The 19,753-nt window shown below is 53.6% G+C and overlaps 5 protein-coding genes across 5 annotated transcripts; 2 read left to right on the top strand and 3 right to left on the bottom strand.

The window, feature by feature from the left end:
* Window positions 1-156: 156 nt before the first annotated feature.
* On the bottom strand, window positions 157-1,460 carry HER10_EVM0005905 (uncharacterized protein). The gene has a single exon (XM_035475507.1). The coding sequence runs from the start codon at window positions 1,358-1,360 to the stop codon at window positions 179-181; it is 1,182 nt and encodes a 393-aa protein (XP_035328036.1). The 5' UTR covers window positions 1,361-1,460; the 3' UTR covers window positions 157-178.
* Window positions 1,461-1,638: 178 nt separating this feature from the next.
* HER10_EVM0010876 (VHS domain-containing protein) lies at window positions 1,639-4,160 on the top strand. Its single transcript, XM_035480322.1, has 4 exons — window positions 1,639-2,445; window positions 2,503-3,178; window positions 3,234-3,751; window positions 3,806-4,160. Exons 1-4 carry the CDS (start codon window positions 1,900-1,902, stop codon window positions 4,010-4,012), a joined length of 1,947 nt encoding a protein of 648 aa, XP_035328474.1. The 5' UTR covers window positions 1,639-1,899; the 3' UTR covers window positions 4,013-4,160.
* A 752-nt stretch (window positions 4,161-4,912) lies between these two features.
* Window positions 4,913-6,337, top strand: HER10_EVM0003521 (FHA domain-containing protein). Its single transcript, XM_035473195.1, has one exon. It carries the CDS (start codon window positions 5,128-5,130, stop codon window positions 6,154-6,156), a length of 1,029 nt encoding a protein of 342 aa, XP_035327801.1. The 5' UTR covers window positions 4,913-5,127; the 3' UTR covers window positions 6,157-6,337.
* Window positions 6,338-6,739: 402 nt separating this feature from the next.
* HER10_EVM0008391 (LipA and NB-ARC domain-containing protein) lies at window positions 6,740-15,800 on the bottom strand (the record flags this gene model as incomplete). Its single annotated transcript, XM_035477916.1, has 6 exons — window positions 6,740-8,029; window positions 8,089-8,687; window positions 8,885-10,256; window positions 10,382-10,565; window positions 10,632-11,345; window positions 15,198-15,800. The coding sequence occupies 6 exons, from the start codon at window positions 15,798-15,800 to the stop codon at window positions 7,812-7,814; spliced, it is 3,690 nt and encodes a 1,229-aa protein (XP_035328259.1). The 3' UTR covers window positions 6,740-7,811.
* Window positions 15,801-16,421: 621 nt separating this feature from the next.
* HER10_EVM0013257 (serine hydroxymethyltransferase) lies at window positions 16,422-18,616 on the bottom strand. The gene is made up of 3 exons (XM_035482621.1): window positions 18,376-18,616; window positions 17,898-18,313; window positions 16,422-17,834 (listed from the first exon to the last, which is right to left on the bottom strand). Exons 1-3 carry the CDS (start codon window positions 18,418-18,420, stop codon window positions 16,847-16,849), a joined length of 1,449 nt encoding a protein of 482 aa, XP_035328687.1. The 5' UTR covers window positions 18,421-18,616; the 3' UTR covers window positions 16,422-16,846.
* Window positions 18,617-19,753: the final 1,137 nt, after the last annotated feature.

Raw genomic sequence — 19,753 nt, 5'->3', positions numbered from 1 at the left:
TTGGGAGTTTCTTGACATCAAAGCTGTGCTCGGGAGGAGGACGAACGTATTCGGAGACGCAACTCATACAACGCCATACTGTAAAACAACTTGTGTAACCAACCTATCATGGCTGCTATAGAATATTTGGGGAGGCATTTGGCCACCTCAAACTTCGTCATGTATTATTTATTTATTTTTACCACCGTTTCGGGGCAGAAACCGTATTCGACGAGAACGTCCTACTTGTAGTCGTCGCTTGCGACCGCTCCTTCTCGAGCTTAGCTAGCCCAATCTTGTCCGTGACAGGTGTGGCATTGATGATGTTGTCAAAGTCGTCATCATCCTCTCCATTGTCCGAGTCGGGCTCAATATCAGAGTCCGGCTTCAAGTTTTGTGGCCGTGCTATGGACTCAGGTTTCTTCTTTTCCTCTGCTGCCGAAGGGTTAGAGAACGTCTTTGACGCGAGAACCTTGCGCCGTATCTCCTCCATGGCCGCGTCGTCATCGCTGTCGTCTGATATCGCGTAGGGGTCTTTGTCGTCGTCTTCCTCTTCTTGGTCTTTTGCGGGCTTCTTGCCCAGGTATATTCCGTCAGCACTGTCGCCTTCGCCAGACTCGTCTCCGCTTTGGTCGTCCTCGTCGTCGTCATCATCTTCCTCTTCGTCAGAGTCCACCATGGCCCTCCTGTTTGTGTTTCCTCCCTTCCACATATCGTCCGCGTCAGCATCCTCTCTGCTGTCCGCATACTCCTTATCGAGCCTGTCAAGCCATTCCTCCTGAACCTTCTTCACCCCCTTTTCGTCTTCGCTCGCGGCATACTTCTTCAACAGACTCCCGTTGATCTCCAAGAACGCCTCGCCATAGGAAAAGGGCGCAAGAACCTGCTCCGACCACTCGGGGTGCCCGCAAATGTAAAACGCCGCCGCCAGCGCCTCGACGCAGTTCAGCTTCCACGGCTTGCCGTAGTTGACGGTATTCGCAGCCACCAAGTACGGCAGCAGCCGCTCGCACTTGCCTCCCACTTTATTCCACTGGACGTCCTTCATACGCGCCCAACTGCACTCGACCACGGCGGCGCCGTACTGGTCCATGAGGTCGCGATCAGCCGGTGAGACGGTGTGTTTGCCATTGGGGGTGATGATGACGCCGTTGTGCCTCTGACCGACGTGGAGGTCGCGCATCATGCCCATTCGGATCAGCTTCTTGCCGGAGCACCGCTTGGGGTCGCAGTGGCCAAGATCCCAGCATGCTGCCTTGAAGGACGGGCGGGTGGAGGGGCCGTCGGCGTCGTCGCCATCGCGAGGTTGGCGTTGTCGCGGCGGTCCCGAGTGGAGCTTACGACCGCGGGAGCTGAAGTTGTCTTTCTTATGGCGGACCATCTTGGAGAGAGAGGTTGAGGTGCCGTGGGATCGCAAGGTGACTGGACGATGGCCAAAGGGTTCGGTATCTCCTTGGACGAACAAAAGTTTGGCGGGGTAGGTTCTGGAGGGGCAAATCTCGAAAATGACCTGAAAAAACATCAAAGTGCATAATAAGGTTCAAATATGCCAGTAAGCGTGATATCTCCGAATAAGGTAAACCAGTGTGGATGGCAAGCACAGGCCACCTTTTGGTGGCTCCTCTTCCCGCGCCGCCTGTCACTCAGCAGCCCCTCGTCACTCGGCCATAGATGCCATCGGTACCTATCACAGGGTTCATGAGGGATGCCTGCGCCGACCTAATCCAATCTGTCCAATTCGCAGGCGCTCGCTCGGCCAGCTGTTAATTCTTCACGGCCAACCCAACCCATCCACCGACCTCGGATGCGCTTCTCACCTTGAGAAATTTGGACGAACGACGAGATCCCCAACCCGCCAAGATAGCTCCCTTACCTCCCCGCCCGAGGCCGCCCACGAACGCAACAGCCGCAACGACGACGATGGAGGCCGCATCAGCCAGAGCTGCGGCCCGAGACCGCTGGGGCGAAATGGGCGCTCCCACGCCGTCCCAGCTCCAGCGCTTCATCCAGGCCGCCTGCAGTCCCGAGAATTACGAGCCGAACCTCGCTCTGAACCTCGAGATTTCCGACCTGATCAATTCCAAGAAGGGTTCCGCCCCACGTGAAGCCGCTGTCGCCATCGTCAGCTACATCAACCATCGCAACCCCAACGTCGCCCTTCTCGCGATCAACCTGCTCGACATCTGCGTCAAGAACTGCGGCTACCCCTTCCACTTGCAGATTAGCACAAAGGAGTTTCTCAATGAGCTCGTCAGAAGGTTCCCCGAGCGACCCCCGATACGGGCGACGAGGGTCCAGATGAAGATCCTCGAGGCGATTGAGGAGTGGAGAAGCACGATATGCGAAACGAGCAGGTACAAGGAGGACTTGGGCTTCATTCGGGATATGCATCGTCTTCTGAGCTACAAGGGGTACACATTCCCCGAGGTCAGGCGGGATGACGCCGCCGTGCTCAACCCCAGCGATGTAAGGCGCTCTTTTGTATCGTTGGCAATGTTTTTGGAGCTATACTGACGTGCATAGAACTTGAAATCTGCCGAGGAAATGGAAGAAGAGGAACGCGAGGCGCAATCTGCCAAGCTCCAGGAGCTCATTCGACGAGGCACACCCGAGGATCTCCAGGAGGCAAACCGTCTCATGAAGATTATGGCCGGCTACGATACTCGATCCAAGACCGACTACCGCGCCAAGGCCGCTCAGGAGGTTGCCAAGATCCAAGCCAAGGCTAGGTTGCTCGAAGAGAGACTCGAAGCTTTCCAACAGGGCGACACGATGCAGGATGGAGATGTGTTTTCTGAGCTTGCTGCTGCTCTATCGAGCGCGCAGCCCAAGATCCAAAAGATGTGTGAAGAGGAGTCGGATGATCACGAGGCCGTCGCGAAGTTGCTGGAGATCAATGACAGCATACACCGGACAGTGGAACGATACAAGTTCATGAAGAAGGGAGATCTTGAAGCCGCTAAGAAGGTGGCCAGTGGCGCGCCGCTGCCGTCGACTTCAGGCCCCTCCAAGAGCGCAGCGCAAGAGCTTTCTTTGATCGACTTTGATGGCGAACCAGAGACAACGAATGGCTCATCGTCAAGTCAGCCGGCCTCGCAGTCAGCAGGCATTGAGAATGATCTTCTGGGTCTCTCTATGGACGATTCAGCAAGCTACGGCCAAGGAGGTGCTTTGACTCTGGGATTCGGAGCAAACTCGAGTATGTTCAAACAGAGTCTTTGTTGTTGACGCGTCCACATACTGACCAAAATTAGACATCCCAGGGCCGGCGCTGCTCTCTTCCGTGACAGAGAACAACAGCGCAAAGGGACCTATGAGCAATACTGCGACACCCCAACCACCATCCTTCTCGCAGTTCGCTTCTTTCACCTCTCCTTCAGCATCCCAGTCCGGCACACCCCAGCCGTCTGGTATGTCTGCCTTTAAGCCGCCCCAGCAGCAGGCCACATCCTCAAACGACCCCTTTGCCGCCCTCGGATCCCCTATTTTCTCCTCCAAGCCTGCTACTCCAGCTCCCGCCCCCGCCATCGCGCCCGCAACAGCAGCGCCAGCCGCAAACGACGACGACGAATGGGCCTTTTCGTCAGCTCTCCCTCCTGAAGCGCCTAGTCAGCCTAAGGAGCACAAGGCGACTGTTAGCGATTCTACTGTCAAGATTGAGATGATTGCAGGGAGAACGGGGACGGGCAATGCGATCAACCTTAGTTTCGCCTTCTCGAACAACTCTGCGCAGCCCATCTCAGAGCTTCACTACCAGCTCGCCGCCACAAAGGTCAGTCTTGCGCGTGTCTTTCTCCATATAGGTCCTTTCGCTAACATTAACCAGGGTTACGAACTTGGCCTCAGGCCCCAAACTGGGCGAGAGTTGGCTCCCAAGCAGAGCAGAGGTGTGACCCAGTTCGTAGAAGTATGGCATGCTGGGGACAAGAACCGCAAGGTTCAATCCATCAAGTTGCGGTGGAGGATTTCTTACAAGGTTGGAGCGGAAGCGAAGAACGAGATGGGAGAGATTACCGAGTTCAGCCTTGCATGATGATCCGAGGATGCACGGAGGAGTATAGGGAAGAGAGTAGGTAGAAAACGGGCGTTTTGAAGTGTTGGAAGACGAGCCGGCGCAACTAGCGCGACGCAAAAGAGGTATAGAATCAGGGTATCTAACAATCTGATGAGCCATCAACCAGTAATTCTGTTTAGTACCTTGGCCCTGTAATGATGTAGCAGACGAGGTTCCTCCCTCGCTTCTCTCGTGTCCTCACGTGCTCCAGGTCCGGATGAAATCACGACGGTCCAATGGCTGAGAAGGAGGCAGGCAGTCCCCACCAAGGCGCCTGCCTTCCTTCCCATCACAGGAACCGAACCAGGACTGACGGGGCCGCCCTGCCCGACCCCTTATGTATAACGTCCCGCGATTCTGTTCTCGTTGACAGTTGGGCGAGTGGTTCCAAAGTAGCGGCGTGAGAGCGCGGCAGTGAAACCGAATTTACAGACCCTCTTGTTCGCTACTCGGTGGAGGCAGCCCTGTGCGACCTTTGAGGCCTCAAATGGCCGGGTTTAGCACGCGAAGGGGCTAGTCCCGAATCGCTTTGTGGTTTTGACTGTCGGTCTAAATTGATTTCTATCTGTTTTGGAGGGATTTGAAAATATTGTGTTGTTGGTGGCTTGGCTGCTGTTGAGGCAGGTAGGCATGTTTGTTTTGATGTGAGAGCGAGAGCCGTGATGTTTTGGTGTTTTTGTCCTGGTGTTTTTTGGTGGTTCTGCGAATGCAAGGACGACGGTGGTGGTCGAGGATGGCCGGGCGGGATGAAGACGGGATCGGAGTGGGGCCGTGCTGGATGGGCACTACGGCGTGTGGGGGGCGCCAGGCTTACTTTGGCCGCTAAAATGCACGTCCGTTGCGGGATGACCTCAGAGCTCCCGGTGAAATTCCTGGCTTTTTCCATAGCCGCCTAAAGCAACATTGTCGAAATTGTGAATCTAGAGAAGGCATCGGTGACTCCCAACTACCAATTGCTCCGGTTCGAATTGTCGACTTGGCAAGGAGTCTCGTTGCGCAGCGAAAACGGGAGCCGAGTAGCCGCAGAAACTACAGCTGCCTAACGACTCGCCTCCAGTCCTCGTCCCAGTTGCGACACAAAAGTCACACGAAAGATGGGCTCCGACGAAGAGCACCGTGGCCAGCGGTCACGACGCAGCCGCCGCGACGACCAAGACGAAGATGAACGGCCCCGTCGAGAACGAGACACCGCAGATCGCGATAACCACCGCCGCAGATGCAGCAAAGACCGCAGCGACACCCATCGCGACCATCGCGATCGCGGCTCAGACAGACCACCGCGCAAGGAACGAAGAAGATCCAGATCACGCGACAGACGCGAGACGTCCCGCCGCTCGCGCTCGCCAGACCCTTCTGCGCGGAAACGCTCCCGCTCACGAGACCGCGATCGCGGCGATCGCGACAGACACAGGCGGAGGCGATCCCCTCGTGACGACGACCGCAGCAGCAGAGACAAAGACTCCCGTCGCCGGCGACACCGCGACCGCAGTCCAACCTCCGACTCGGACGACAACTCCAAACCCCCAGAGCGCAAACGCCTCACGGCACCCACAAGCCCCATCCGCCGCTCGGGGCCCCTCCCGGATCAAGACGCCTCCTTCGCCGTCTCCAAAGGCGAAGAACCCGAAAAACCAAAAGAAAAACCCAACCTCCGCACAACGGGCCTCCTCGCAGCGGCCTCCAACTCGGTCCAACAAGCCGACGGCACCTCCATCGCGCTAAAATACCACGAACCCGCCGAGGCGCGCAAGCCGCCCGCGCGCGACCAGTGGAAGCTCTTCGTCTTCAAGGGGGACGACGTGGTCGACACGGTGGACCTGAACCTGCGGAGCTGCTGGCTGATGGGCCGCGAGGCGGCCGTGGTGGATTTCGCGGCCGAGCACCCCAGCATCAGCAAGCAGCACGCCGTGATCCAGTTCCGGCACGTGGAGAAGCGGAACGAGTTCGGGGACCGGATCGGGAAAGTGAAGCCGTACCTGATTGATCTCGAGAGCGCCAACGGGACGGTGTTGAATGGGGACAAGGTTGCCGAGAGTCGGTATTATGAGCTGAGGGACAAGGATGTGATTAAGCTGGGGCATAGTACGCGGGAGTACGTGCTCATGCTGGCGCCGAAGGACTAGAGTCCCGAAAATGGAGATTGGCTGTAGCCGTGGGACGGCTTGGGATATTCTTTTTGGACGGCAGGGTTCAGATGCTGTAGGAGTATGGCTTATCGTCAACAGAGATGTAAATCACCAATTTCAAGTCACATGAAGAGATGAAGCATCTGGGCGCCACAATTTTCCTTTAATCGTACTCTACCTGTAATTTCCTCTGAACAAAAGAAACGCTTGGCCTCAAAGGCCGCTTTAGAAGGATGCAATGACTAAAATACCTGGTCTGTTCTGTTCTGTTTCAACGCCAGCCTCTCGACTCTCCCAAACAACACTTTTGTCGCAAGCCTTCAAGTCAGACAGAAGCCAAACAAGAAATCCAATCTACCAATTCTGTTCTTCGTCACAGACGCCTTCTATAGCATTGTGCGCCAGGCTTGTTATCTGACTGTGGTCCCTCTTAAGGCATATGTAGCCCCAGCCCTATGGGGCTTGACTCTGGAGGAGACTCTGTGTCTGCCTCGCCAGTTCTAATTTGTCGCGAAAGCTCCACAGCCTCTTCATACCGGCGTTGGAGTCGTTCGTTCTCTGCCTGAACGCGCCGCCGTTCTGCTTCTTCAATGTCCACGGGAATATCGCCAAACGAGATGAGCCGTCCATCTGTAGTTCTGATACCCCCGGACCCGGATCTAGACATTGGTTCGCTGTTGCCAGGCAGAGGCCGCGGGCTCATTGTCGGGCTTTCCCGTATGAAGCTGGGAACACGACCGACAGGCAGTCGACGGGGCATATTGCTGCGTCCAAATAGCGCCTCGTCAATGGGCTGCCCAGTCTGCCTATTCCTCCATATGTCGTAAGAGGTTTGGTCCATTTCTATTGGGGAAAGGCGCGGTGAAGGCTCCGTCTCCACCATGGACGGCGCTCGCCGATGAGGGAGACTTGACCTGACACTTCCGCTATTGCTGCTCAAAGCTGTGCCTACTGAGCCAGTCGCTGTCGCATGTCGAGGATTCGAGCTTGGGTTCCTAGACATGGGCTGCGATGAATACCCATTTGGTGGCGTAGGATCCATATGACTTCCTGGCCGATAGTTGTCTTGATATGTGCTAGATGGAACCTGCCGCGGCGGCGGCGGATAGCCCATATTCTCAGCGGGAAAAATGTTCAGACTTGGGCGACCCAGACATGGATCAGACTGGGAAAGAACATCATTGTCAGATTCATCCTGGTATGTGTACGGTGGCTGTGAGTTTGACTGCCGATCGAGGGGATGCTCTCGCAGACTACTCTCTTGGTTTGTGACAACAGACAGTCCGGAGGGAAATTGTTGTGGGTAAGCCAGACCCGGACTGGAGTTCGCTGTTCTCACATCCTCCTGGTATGTGTACGGGAGTTCTTCCGACGATCTCGGAATGGACGAGATCGATGAACCGCTGGAAGAAACTTTGCCTGGGCCTGATTTCTCGTGGCGCTTTCCCCCACTGACGGATCTGCCCAAGCGGCGCAGGAATTTTTGAAAAGACGGTTTCGAAGTGGATTCTTGAATCTGCGATTGGCGAGACTGTTCGGTCGATCGAGACGCATTTCCAGATTCAGTTAACTTTGGAAATTGATTTTCTTTCAACCTGAGAGCCGTGGAAGGCGTGCGGCTATTCACGGTCTGTAGGCTGTAGACGGACCGATCATCGTAAGCAGCTTTCCTGTCGATTGTCGCGGCCCGTGAAGGGGGAGATGCGAAAGTAGGAAAGGAGGGGACCTCTTCCTCGACTGCGGTGCCTGACACGGCCTTGGCATAACTTGAAGCTCCAAGCATCGAGGTTGGCCTTACAGATGTACCAGCACTGGAGCTTCTGCCCTTGTCGTATATGTAGCCACCGCCACGAGGTGGTGGTGGTGATCCCTTCTTGATGTAAAGGAGTTCGGCCTCAGCTTCGCTTCTTGCGGAAACTTTGGAGCGACTGGGTGATCTGCCGCCTCTGGAAGACTGAGGTGGGGTGATGAGGCCTCTTGCAGACTCCCGACTGATGCTCACACGAGGATCATTTGTCGCGACGGCTGTCTCTCTCCATGCTCCTCCACGATCATGGTAGCGCCTCAGTGACTGTTTCTTCACTGACCGGTGTCTGGCCACAACAGTCCACGCAGGGTCAGCCGTGTCATTGTATGGACCTTCTTCAATGTCAGGCGGGTATGGAGTAATGGTTCGATCCTCGGACCCCTGGTACTCAACCGGAGATGCCTGTTCATCCACGTAAGGTACATAAGGCATGTGGAAGTGAAGCGGGTTGTGGGTTGTCAGCGGCAATTTATATTCTTGCTCCAATGCAGCCGAGTAGACCCCTGGTGATTGAGAGAGTACAGCGGCACCAGAGGCGTCTGTTGAATGCGACGATAAACTGTTCATGCGCTCGAAAACAGAATTATGAGCGGCCTCCTTTCCGTCGATGATTCGGGTAGATATGGTCCTCTGTAAGTCATTAAGGTCTGCAGGCACCTTCGCGAGTCGTTCTTCTAAGTCTTTTCGAGCAGCGTCAAGATTCACAGGTCCGGTTCTATTTCTGAACGTCAGTACCCTTCATCAAGCTTTTCCTAGAGTTGTAGCGAATGAACAGAAGAGGGTCATGGAAATAAGACAGCAACGAGATTGAACATATATTCAGAGATAGGACTTGTGCAGGATATTGATGCATAACGGGGGCTGCGATGGGATTCAAGATGCTTTTCCACTTACTGAGAACTGGGTTGTTCTGTAGACCGGTGAGTTGGGCGATCAACAACATGGCGGTCAATAAGGTCCTTTAACCTTCTGCCGTGTCGAATGTATTGTCTGTAGTCTTCGGGAAGGCCAGTGGCAGGCTCGTCGTTCATCCTGGTATAGGCCTCATCGAACGACGCGCAGAAGACGCGGATGGCCCGCTCCAGCCAGAAATTCAGCTGTCCTTCCTTGGCAAGAAGTTCAATAAAGAACGCCTGTACAACACTGTGAACACGGAGTGTATCCAAAGGCTCAGGAGTCGTGTCGAGACCGCTCTGCGAGCTCGAGGAAGAGACGTCATCAGCTTCGTTTCGTTCGATAAGGGCGAAGCTTATCAAAGTAACGAAAGTCTGTGTTAGGCTCCTTCTGCCCTTTGTCGTTTCCGTCTTCACCGGTGTTCGCTTGTCCAAAGCTCCCAAGCCAAGAGCCAGCAGTTCAACCGGTATGAATTGACTGAAGAAGGAGAGTATGTAGATCAGATTCAACGCCGCGTAATTACCGCGACTCTGCAACTGATCTCGAATCGCCATGTATGCAGGAAGCTCGCCAACTTTTGGTGAGTCCCGGAAGGTCTTGAGATACTTTGCAAGCGGTTCTCTCGTGGTATTCATGTTCACAGCAGCGGCGTGAATCATCAGCGGGAGGCGACCCATCAGCTGTACCAATTCATGAGCTCGTCTGAGATCATCAGTGTTGTATGGGTGTTTCTTTCCCATCTCTTCGAGCAACAACTCCTGTGCGTCTTGAATGGGTGGTAGAGGCAACTTCATCATGCTGGGGTTGTCAAGAAGATAAGACCCAGGATCACACCGGTCAGTTGATGTGTAGATGAGACTGCTGTTTGGCCGGTCGGGTATGTACTTGAGAATCGCTTTGTCGTTGACGCGAATGCCATCAAACACTAGCAGCCAATCGCTTGACTCATTGAACCACCGTCTGACGATATCGACCATGTTGTGTGGATTTAACAAATCCTTCTTATGTCCTTGAGCAGCCATGCCCTTGATAGCCTGGGTTTTCGCAATGCGCCAGAACCCGTCTTCCATATCTTGCAACGTGGTAGACCTGATCCAGTATGCGCCCCCAGAATACTGGTCCTTGTGATTGAAATAATACTGTCGAGCAAGATGTGTTTTCCCGACACCAGGAATGCCCTGAATCAAAACCGCAGATGTCCCCTCTGAACGCCTCTTCGGGTCTTTCAACAGTTTGTGAAGATCTGCAAGATAGTCCTCTCGCCCTTTGAAGAACGAGTTGGGTCGGAATCGGTCAGGATGAACAAAATGAGGACCAAAGTTCAAGACTTGGGTGGTAGAGTCAGAAATAGGAGCGGATCGGGTGCTTGTTGTGTCAACAGGTGATGATTGTTGAGCTGCTGGAACATATCTATATTCTTGATGCAAATGTCAGATTGAAGATTCATGATTGGCTTTACATTAGGGCATGATCTTCCGGAAAAGGGGAGCATACCTGAAACCATAGTCTCTTGAGGACTGCCATACTCGCGGGTGATCTCGGCTGCCTCGGATTGTGCTCTGGCTTTCCTGTCGTCCATTTCAATGTCCCAACGGGTTCGAATCACTGGCGGAGCCTCTTCTGCCCACGTCCGAATAGCGGTTGAAACGTTTCTGTATCCAGGAGCGCTGCTGCTGTTGAACTTGCACATTCCGGAATGAGGGGCCTCGATGCCGTAGTAAACAACGCCTGGAAGTTGCGGACTGGCCGAACTCGCATCAACCACCGTCACCATCGTTCCTCTGATATCCGTTTTGTGATTTTCATGGGCCATGTGAATTTTGAAACGCTGGTAAAAGTCGAGAAAGTGGCTATTGATGTTTTGCAGAGTCTCGTTGTCCTTCTTCAAGGTTTTGAGGAGCACCGACTCGCTCTCAAACATTTTCTTGGGCGCAATAGCGTCTGCCATCTTTTGCAAAACGATACCCCATGTTGCCATGTCAGATCCGGTGTGTGGCGTTCCCAGGAAAATGATTCCAAAGGTGGAGACGAAGATAGATCTGGCATCCTCTTGGTTCTTGTCTCTCAAGTCATTGGAATAAATGAGGGCTCGCTTGACAAGAATGCCGCCCAGGCTGTGTGCGACGAAGATGATGGGGTTCTTGTCTGTGCGCTCACTTTTACGATAGAGGGTGAGGTTTGTGACCAGTGTCTGAGCATGTTGGTAGATGAAGTTGTCGCTTGCACTTGTGCTTTTACCGGTGGTATAGACGTCTGCGTTGTAGCCATAGACCAAGATATTGGCGCGAGTCTTTCCTAGAGACTGCGGTAGTAGATCTGTGGGCCAAAACACACCTTCATCATGTTGAGACGAAGACGAAGAGGAAGTCCATGTATTTTTGGGGTGACCATTGAGACCATGGACCAGGACGATATCGACGGAGGCGTCAGGATGAGTGAAGACAGCGCTGATTTCGTAGCGTGCAACTTGCTTATTGATGGACCCCTGTGATGGTCAGTACCGAGAGTCATACTTGTATGTGTTTAAAATACGCCAGCAACAAAAAGAGAGGGAGCGAGCTGACAGCCGAGAGAAGGACTAGAGGAACGGGGTGTAACAAGGATGCTGCCGAGCATAGCGGCGGGCCGTTCCGTAACACAAATGGGGAGAATGAGATGAAAGCTTACCATACTTGCTTGCTCGAGTCCGAGTCAGCAGCAGGGGGGTTCTCTACCGAATGCTTATTTTCTTCCCACTAATGCGGCTTGTTGTTCTACGATTTGCTGATGCTCATGGGCTTCTTGGACTACCTTATGCGGCTCAAAGTAGAGTCAGGGTTGAAGGTGGAGGGGCAGTCTTTATACTAGGGGACTCCTGCCAGCTAGTCGTAGAAATCCAAAGCTGAGAGCCAAGATGAGGCGGATGAATATTGCGCGTCGAGTTGACCAAGCAGCATCGAGCGCCTCGTTCTCAAGTCCTGGGAAGGCGCAGCGCCATAAGTAGGCTGCGAAAGTTAAACAACAGAGAAGGCAGACGGGGCCGTGGACGTCCTGGTGATGGAGTGTAGCACGCCAGGCGAGTTGGTCACACAGGAACCGCGGTTCAGGCCAGTGGAGAAAAGAAAAGAACAACGGAAAGAGAGAGAAGAGATATCACGAGCCACATCGGACGCGGGTGAACTCAAATGACGATCGAAGACAGGAAAGAAGAGACAAGACCCAATTTGAAGACTCAGGGGGTAAAGGTAGGCTTGAACAGAGGGAAGTTCCGCTAAAGGGGTGTTTAGTTGGGACAAGTGTGCCATGATGGATAATGGAACACCTGTTGTGAAGTGCCCCCTGCTAGGATGAGCTCGGGAGGTCAAATTAACCCCAGAATGCAACAGGGAAGGGGCAGCTTGGGTAGTTTGGGGAAGGATTTGGAGATCAATTGGTGCCCTGACCTTGCTAGTTGCTACGGATAGTGTGTACTTGGAAGTCACGTCACGGCACATCATCTGCAGGTGCGAGATGGCCGGGGCCCTCCACTATCGATGCAACGACGCCTCACCCGCCTTCTGACTCTGAAGACACCCACAAGCTCACAAGTACACCCACGACACACCCAAGGAACAGAAGGAGAAGGAGAAGAAGGATGAGGACGATGAGAAGAAGGAAGTTGGAGGGCGGTAGCGACGCCGCTGGAGACTTGCCGTTTTGAAACATACAAACGGCGCCACCGATTTCGTCTCTCTTTGATCTCTTGCCCTTTTGCTCTGCTCCTCTCGTTCTGTGTCTCTGACATGCATGTCTCTGTCCATCTCCATCTTTCCCGCAGCCCGCAGCAAAGCGAGAGACATTCGCTCACCTCTGCGCTGTTTTTGTCATGTCGTCCAGAACCTCTCGTGAGAGCGATGGCTCAACTTCCGGATTTGCCGTATGAAAATGGTCGCGACCGGCCGGGCGCTGGGTCCAGGCCACGTATAACAACAAGCAACACGAGAAAAATGCCCCTGAAAAGACAGCGAAGTGTAATGCGAAGGCGACGACGCCACCGCCCTGGTGCTTCTGTTTCGATTTCGGTGAAGGCGCAGGCGCAGACGATAGAAAGAGCGGCTACGTAAGCAGCAACGACTTGCAACGCCTGTCGTGATAAAATGATAAAATGTTGACTCACCAGGCTTCGCTGAAGCTGAACCACTGAGCAATCCACCAATGAAGAGCGAATCAGGAGACATGGAGTCCTACCTGGGCGAAGAACTCATTGCCCTCGCTCTATGTCGATGCGCGAATGCGCTGCACACACCAGGCTGGTCTGGTGACTCAAAGAGAAGAGGCAATATCGAAAGAGCTCTCGAGCTCAAGCGCCCACAATATCGTTGAGTTAAGGTACGGATATCCAGCCTAGCGCAAGCCACTATTTTGTCTCTCTGTCTCGATCCATCCCGTCACTACCAGATATGCATCATGCAGCGCCGACACGGCCGCCTGTGCTCTTAGTTTCAGTTGCTAACACAGCACTGGCCGGGCATCTTGGCATATGCAACTTGAGTTCTGAACACACTCTAAAGCGGGTGAACCTCGAAAGAGGCTGCTTCGTGGGTGTGTTCCTGTGACACAATGCGGCGCCTGCTATTCTTTGACATTTTTTGACAGCCCGACGACAATGCAACATTCCTTTTCTTATTCCCAGCTCTCAGTAGGCCTCACACGACTCTTTGCTCCGTCGGAAACGACTCTCAAGCAACACGGGTTTGGTCGCATCACCTCTCATGGTTCCCAACGCCATTCGATGATACGGTGAAGAAGCGGACAGCTGACCTGCGACAAGTGGATCTCCCTCCGATTATCGCGAGTTCGTGACGCCGTCTTGACTCAGGACGGCGCCTACAAACTCTCAACGGCTGCCATCGGAACTAGTCTACGACGCCAATACTTGACTACTGCCCTAGCCAAAAGGGACGGCTAGGGAAACTGAGACTTTCAGACCGCTCCTCTAAGTGTCGTTACAAATGCAAGCGCCTGGTTCCCGTGTTCCCGTTGCAACCCTTTGACAAAGCCTCGTGTTATGTTGCTATCCCCGGGCTAAACATACAAATAGCCACAGATCGACCAGCACTGCAACCCAGAATACGGCTTGTTTTGCTTCGAGGCAACGAAATAGAATCCAGATTGGTGAGAATCATGACGGGTTGACGTTTTCGGTTTCGATCCCCTTCCCCTCCTTGTACCCTCATTTGTCCCGGCAATTCAATTTACACCGACTATTGAGGCTCCAAAAGTTTCCTTGCCTCATAGTTAAGATTTCATCTCTTTCATTCGAAACCACTATAAGACGAACATGTTCGTCAAATGGCTCGTGATCTGACGTTCGCATCGGATCAGAGTTTAGCCTCGCTTGGGTCTGCCTAACAGACCACATATCCACGCAGTCTTTCAGATCTTTCGAGGTGACTATTCGCCTTACGAACTTCGCCACGGTGTCACGGTTCTAAAGATGAGCGTCAACGATGCAACATCTTGTGGTCCCCGATAGCTACCGAGGTATGGGCGTGAACGCCTCCGGTAGATCAAGGTTCGATGCTACATTGTTCAGGTTGCACAGAGCTTCGTTACGACGATGTCGATGTTTTCTGCAGAAGAGCTATAATCGTACCTTTCTTTTCCATAAACAAGACCAGAATACCATTGAGTCACGTTACAGTCACGACGCCCAAAAGTCTTCTTCGTAGGTGCACAAGTGGTGCGAGCTGTGCACGATCCCGACAGTCTGGATATGCCATCAAGGTTTGGGTACGAGCTCGTGCTACTGACGACTCGGGAAGTTGATTGAGGCAACATGACACGAAACTTAGAATTGGCGAGATCACGAAGGCAGCCAGCTGGCATGGAGTAGCATACGCTTTCTCATTTCATACACGATCTACTGAGGCACTTCCACAAGTCCAGACCTGGAAAGCGCTAGACAAAGGGGCCATATCCTAACGTGAGCGGAAGATGCTTTTCACATGAAATCAAGATGTTGCCTGGAACTTGCAGGAAGCCGAAGCTCAAGAGAAGCTTACCTTCCATTACTGGTGACACACTCCCTGAACCTCCAATTACACGACACCTTGAACGAAGTCCATATAACAACGAAAACCTGTGTCATTTCTCTTGCGACTTACCAACCAAAGTACCTACGACCATACCTCTACCATACTCAGTTCACAATGTACCAAAACAACAGTAACCAGAAAACCACCACACCCGGAATCACACCCGTGCCCACAACCCCTCCCCTCCCAGCAGCACCCGACTTCACCGGCACGGGCGGCGCCCAAAAGTAACCCGCCTCACCCTGCTCCCCAGAACCGTAAATAGCCCACTGCACATCGACATGATTCTCCCTATTCGCCCAGCAATGCATCATCCCGCTCGCGCCCGTCTGCCCACTCACATTATAGTCTCGCACAGCGGTGCGGACCACCTCCGCGACGTCCACGCCGCCGACGTACCAGCCCGTCTTGATGCTCGGGAGGGCATCCGCGTAGGGCGGGCGGATGCCAAAGTTGCAGGTGCCGTGGGTGCGGATGCCGAGGATGGTGGTGTTGTCGGTGAAGCCGCGGACGTACCAGACGTAGCCCTCTTTCGCTGCCTTGTCGGCGAGGAGGAGGCAGTCCGTTGTGAGGGGGGATGTTGCGCGGGTTATGCCTACGAAGGAGGAGGCGCCGCAGATTTCGTCCTCGTAGCGGCGGTTGCCGCGGAAGTAGACGGGGCCTGTTGGTGGCGTGGAGGGGTCTGTTGTTTGGAGGTTGGAGATGTTGCTGATGCTGTCCGAGGGGGAGGATGGAGATGAGGATGGTGGAGGGGGAGGTGGGATGTGGTAGGTTACGTTTGTGCTGTTTTGGTGCTTTAGGAAAGGGGGGATGTAGAATGTCAAGGCTGGCGTAATGTTGGCGAGGGCGAGGAGGATGACGGGGAGGGATGTTAGTCTGGTCATTTTGTGTGGTGGAAGCTTACCTGGACTTTGGGACTAAGATGTGATGTTCTGCTTAGGTGAATGAGAGCGGGAGATGATGAACTGTACTCGTTAGCCGGGGTTGGTGACTTACAAGCTTGAGGGTGGATGTGTTGATGTATAAGTGTGTTCGAGAAGATGGTGTATTGTTGTAGAGTGTTTGTGTTTGCTGTCTGATCTGTCGAGTGTAGAACGAGATGGAAACTTCGGACAGGACTGTTGGTTATGTATATCAGTCTTCAAGACAGTTGCGCGGGACGTCCTCAAGCTCGTTGTTAATGGACATTGGCCAAGAAGAAAGGTTCCTTGTGTAAGTTCAGACAAATTGAATGGGCAGCTATCGTGTATAAAGAAACACAAGGCTATTGTAAAGTAGGTACAAAAGGAATAGCTTTCAAGTCGAGGACAATGCTTTGCAACGGGGCTTCTTCGTCAAAGAACGCCAATGTCGAGTCATCTCTTCCTTGTCGTTATCCAATGTTGGGCATGGAACATTGTCATTAACGGCTTCGAGACTAACTTTGAATGTCTCAACGCCACAAACAGGGCGCAACGGCGAAGTTTCAAACATCAATAGAACACGAGTAAAAGACACATATGCTTTGCTTGTCAACGTTTTGATTGCATTGAGCGATTGACCGCGTTGAAGCAGTCAGCTACCTAAAATATGGCCGCAGTTGAGAACGCCACCCCCAACTCCCGCCTCCAGAATTTTTGTTTTACCCTTCCCGGTATTTGGTTTTCCGCTTGAAATATTTGCAACGCCTATATAAAATGCAGCAGTGCTCTGTGAAGCACATTTTCCCTTTGTTCATGAGCCATGTTAAATGTCATGCGCGGAACCCGGACCCCTTTGACGATTTGGGTCGCCCCACGCTTATTCCCTATCTGAACCATTTTTGTTGAACTGGGCATAATCAAAGCCCAGAGTGGTATATATCGATTCCTCCCTTGATCTACTCCTTTTCCCACGTCATGCTCCCTGGCATACGTGGGCCAATTCTCGCCACACTAGCCGCTGGCATGATTTAGATGCCAGCGTCAACGCGCCAGCCCTCAACAGGGAGGGGGAAGCTGCCGCTCCACTCGGCGACCTCCTTGCGGAGGTCGTTGATCTTGGCAACCTGGCCGCCAGCAACGGTGGCCTTGAAGTCCTTGAGCTTGTTGGCCTCCTTGGGCAGGGAAGCCTGGACCTCCTTGCAGATCTTGATGGACTCATCAATGTAGTTGGCGACGCGCTCGAAGTCGGCCTCTCCGAATCCACGGGAGGTCATGGCGGGGGTGCCGATGCGGAGACCGCAGGGGGTAAGAGCGCTCTTGTCGCCGGGGATGGAGTTCTTGTTGCAGGTGATGTTGATCTGCTCGAGAACGGCCTCAACACGGGCACCGTCCAGGCTGAACTGGCGGAGGTCGAGGAGGACCATGTGGGAGTCGGTGCCGTCGGCGACGAGCTTGTGGCCGAGGGCCTTGAACTTGTTCTCAAGGGCCTTGGCGTTGTCAATGACCTTCTGCTGGTAGGCCTTGAAGTCGGGGCTGGCAGCCTGCTTCAGGGCAACGGCGAGGGCAGTGATGGTGTGGTTGTGGGGGCCACCCTGGTGACCGGGGAAAACGGAGAAGTTGATGGGGTTCTCGAGGTCGTAGAGGGTCTCCTGGCCCTTGGCGTTGACGGAGCGGACGCCCTTGCGGAAGAAGATCATGGCACCGCGGGGGCCACGGAGGGACTTGTGGGTGGTGGTGGTGACGATGTCGGCGTACTCGAAGGGGGAGGGGATGACGCCGGCGGCAATGAGACCGGAGATGTGGGCCATGTCGACAACGAGGTAGGCACCGACGGAGTCGGCGATCTTGCGCATGCGTCCGTAGTCGATCAGACGGCAGTAGGCAGAGGTACCGGCGACGAGGACCTTGGGGCGGAAGAGCTGGGCGTTCTTCTCGAGCTGGTCGTAGTCAATGATGCCGGTGTCGAGGTTGACGCGGTAGGGCATGGTCTCGAAGTAGGTAGAGACAGCAGAGATCCTGTTGGGAACGAGAGTCAGTCATGATTCTTCAATCAAGTGTGGCAAGCGAAGGACTACATACTTCTTGGCAGGGGTCTGGTAGCCGTGGGACAAGTGACCACCGTGGGGGAGGTCAAGACCCATGAGGCGGCCGTGAACGGGCATGATGGCCTGGTAGACCTGGAGGTTGGCGGGAGAGCCAGACAGGCACTGAACGTTGACACCCCACTTGGAGGAGTCGAGGTTGAAAGCCTTAAGGGCACGGTTCTGGCAGAGGATCTCGATCTGGTCGATGTGCTCGTTGCCACCGTAGTATCTGGCACCGGGCTGGCCCTCGGAGTACTTGTTGGACATGGGAGATCCAAGAGCATCGAAGACGGCACGGGAGGTGACGTTCTCGGAGGCAATGAGAATGATGGACTCGCGCTGGCGCTTGATCTCATCCTTCATGATCTCGGCGACCTCAGGGTCGGAGTCAATAAGAGACTTCTCCAACATCTATCGGTGAGTCAGTATAGAGCTCTGTAAAGCATGGCGGGGCAAAGAAAGAGTAGACGTACCTCCTTGTGGGAGACGGGGAGGGAGTAGGAACCAGTAGCAGCCATTGTGATGTGTGGTGTTACGAAGGATCGTAATTGTGAAGTTGAAGAAGAGAAGAGAGAAATTCTCGCAAGCAATGGCAAGAAGAGAAGTAGATGTAGGAAAAGAAGAGGAAGAGAGGGAGGCCAGCAAGGTTATGAAGGGATGGGAAAAAAGCTTGAGAAAATTTGGCAGAACATCGGAGGGAGCAAAATGTGAATCGAATGCTGAAGCGGTGGGGGTTGGCGGGGTGTGATTGGCGGGGTCGAGCTGTAAGTACCTTACTTCGCATGTAGTCGTACGCAGTACGCGGTGGAATTGGAGAAAAAAAACTGTGGCGGCCCCTCGATAGTCGACTGATGGCTTGACAATGGACAGGCATAGGTACGAAGTACTAGGTAGTATACTTACCTTTCCTTAAGGTACCTAAGGTAAGGTATGGCAGGGACAATTCGGAGGCATTTGGTTCGCTAAATTGGGATCGCTCGACAGTTTGCGACCGCAAGCTTGGAGCATTTTGGGCCCCTGGTGGGCTCCCTGTGGTTCCCGGTGTGGCTCACCACTTTGTAAGTGGTTCCCGGTTGGAACGCTAAAACGGCGCTTCCCTGACGTTTCCCTGAACTCACATCCTGTGGCGGGTTTTATCGACTCCGATTCTGGAACGGTTCCACGAGTCATCGAGGAAACGGACCCCATTTCACGACGACGGGGATGTGGTTGGACCATTTAGTGCAGCTGCTCGTACCTCCCCCGCCTCAACCGTCTCACGACTTCCGACTCTAGAGCTTCAGTCAGGAAGGCTTCGGGTGAGCCGGGACAATAGTACAAGCGGACCACTTGTGGCAATTGAACTGTGACTCAACAGCAGGCCGATATCTCTTCTTCTTCTTCTTCTTCTTCTTCGAAAAGGATGGCAATTCGCACGATATTTCCTGAGTGATGTGCTTCGTGGGTGAGTTCCCAGGCACCTCGTTCTCGACAAATTGGGGAAACTGGGGGCATCGTGTCGAGAAAACCACCCGAGAAGGAAGAGTGATTCTTGAAACAGACAGCGATATTCCGTCTCAGCGCTTAGCTATAGCTTCGATAATAGAAAATCTGTTCTCGAAACAATGTACTCGGCGAGGCAAGTCTGCATTCAAAAGGAGAACCATTCATCGCAACTTTGAAGCACTTGGACTACATGAGAACGACCAAAGAACCCAAGATGGAACAATTGCGATGTCGGCGAAAAGTGAGAGTCAAGACAAATGCATTATTCCTAGCTCATTTTAAGCGCATCTGTGATTGGCCAGTGTCTGAACGGCAACTCTACCACAGTAGATAATTCAAGACTTTTCACATCAAACTCTATGCGCC

The sequence above is a fragment of the Colletotrichum scovillei genome (genome assembly GCF_011075155.1).
Source record: "Colletotrichum scovillei strain TJNH1 chromosome Unknown Contig00010, whole genome shotgun sequence".
Lineage (NCBI taxonomy): Eukaryota > Fungi > Ascomycota > Sordariomycetes > Glomerellales > Glomerellaceae > Colletotrichum > Colletotrichum scovillei.
This window is presented reverse-complemented; position numbering and strand designations above follow the sequence as displayed.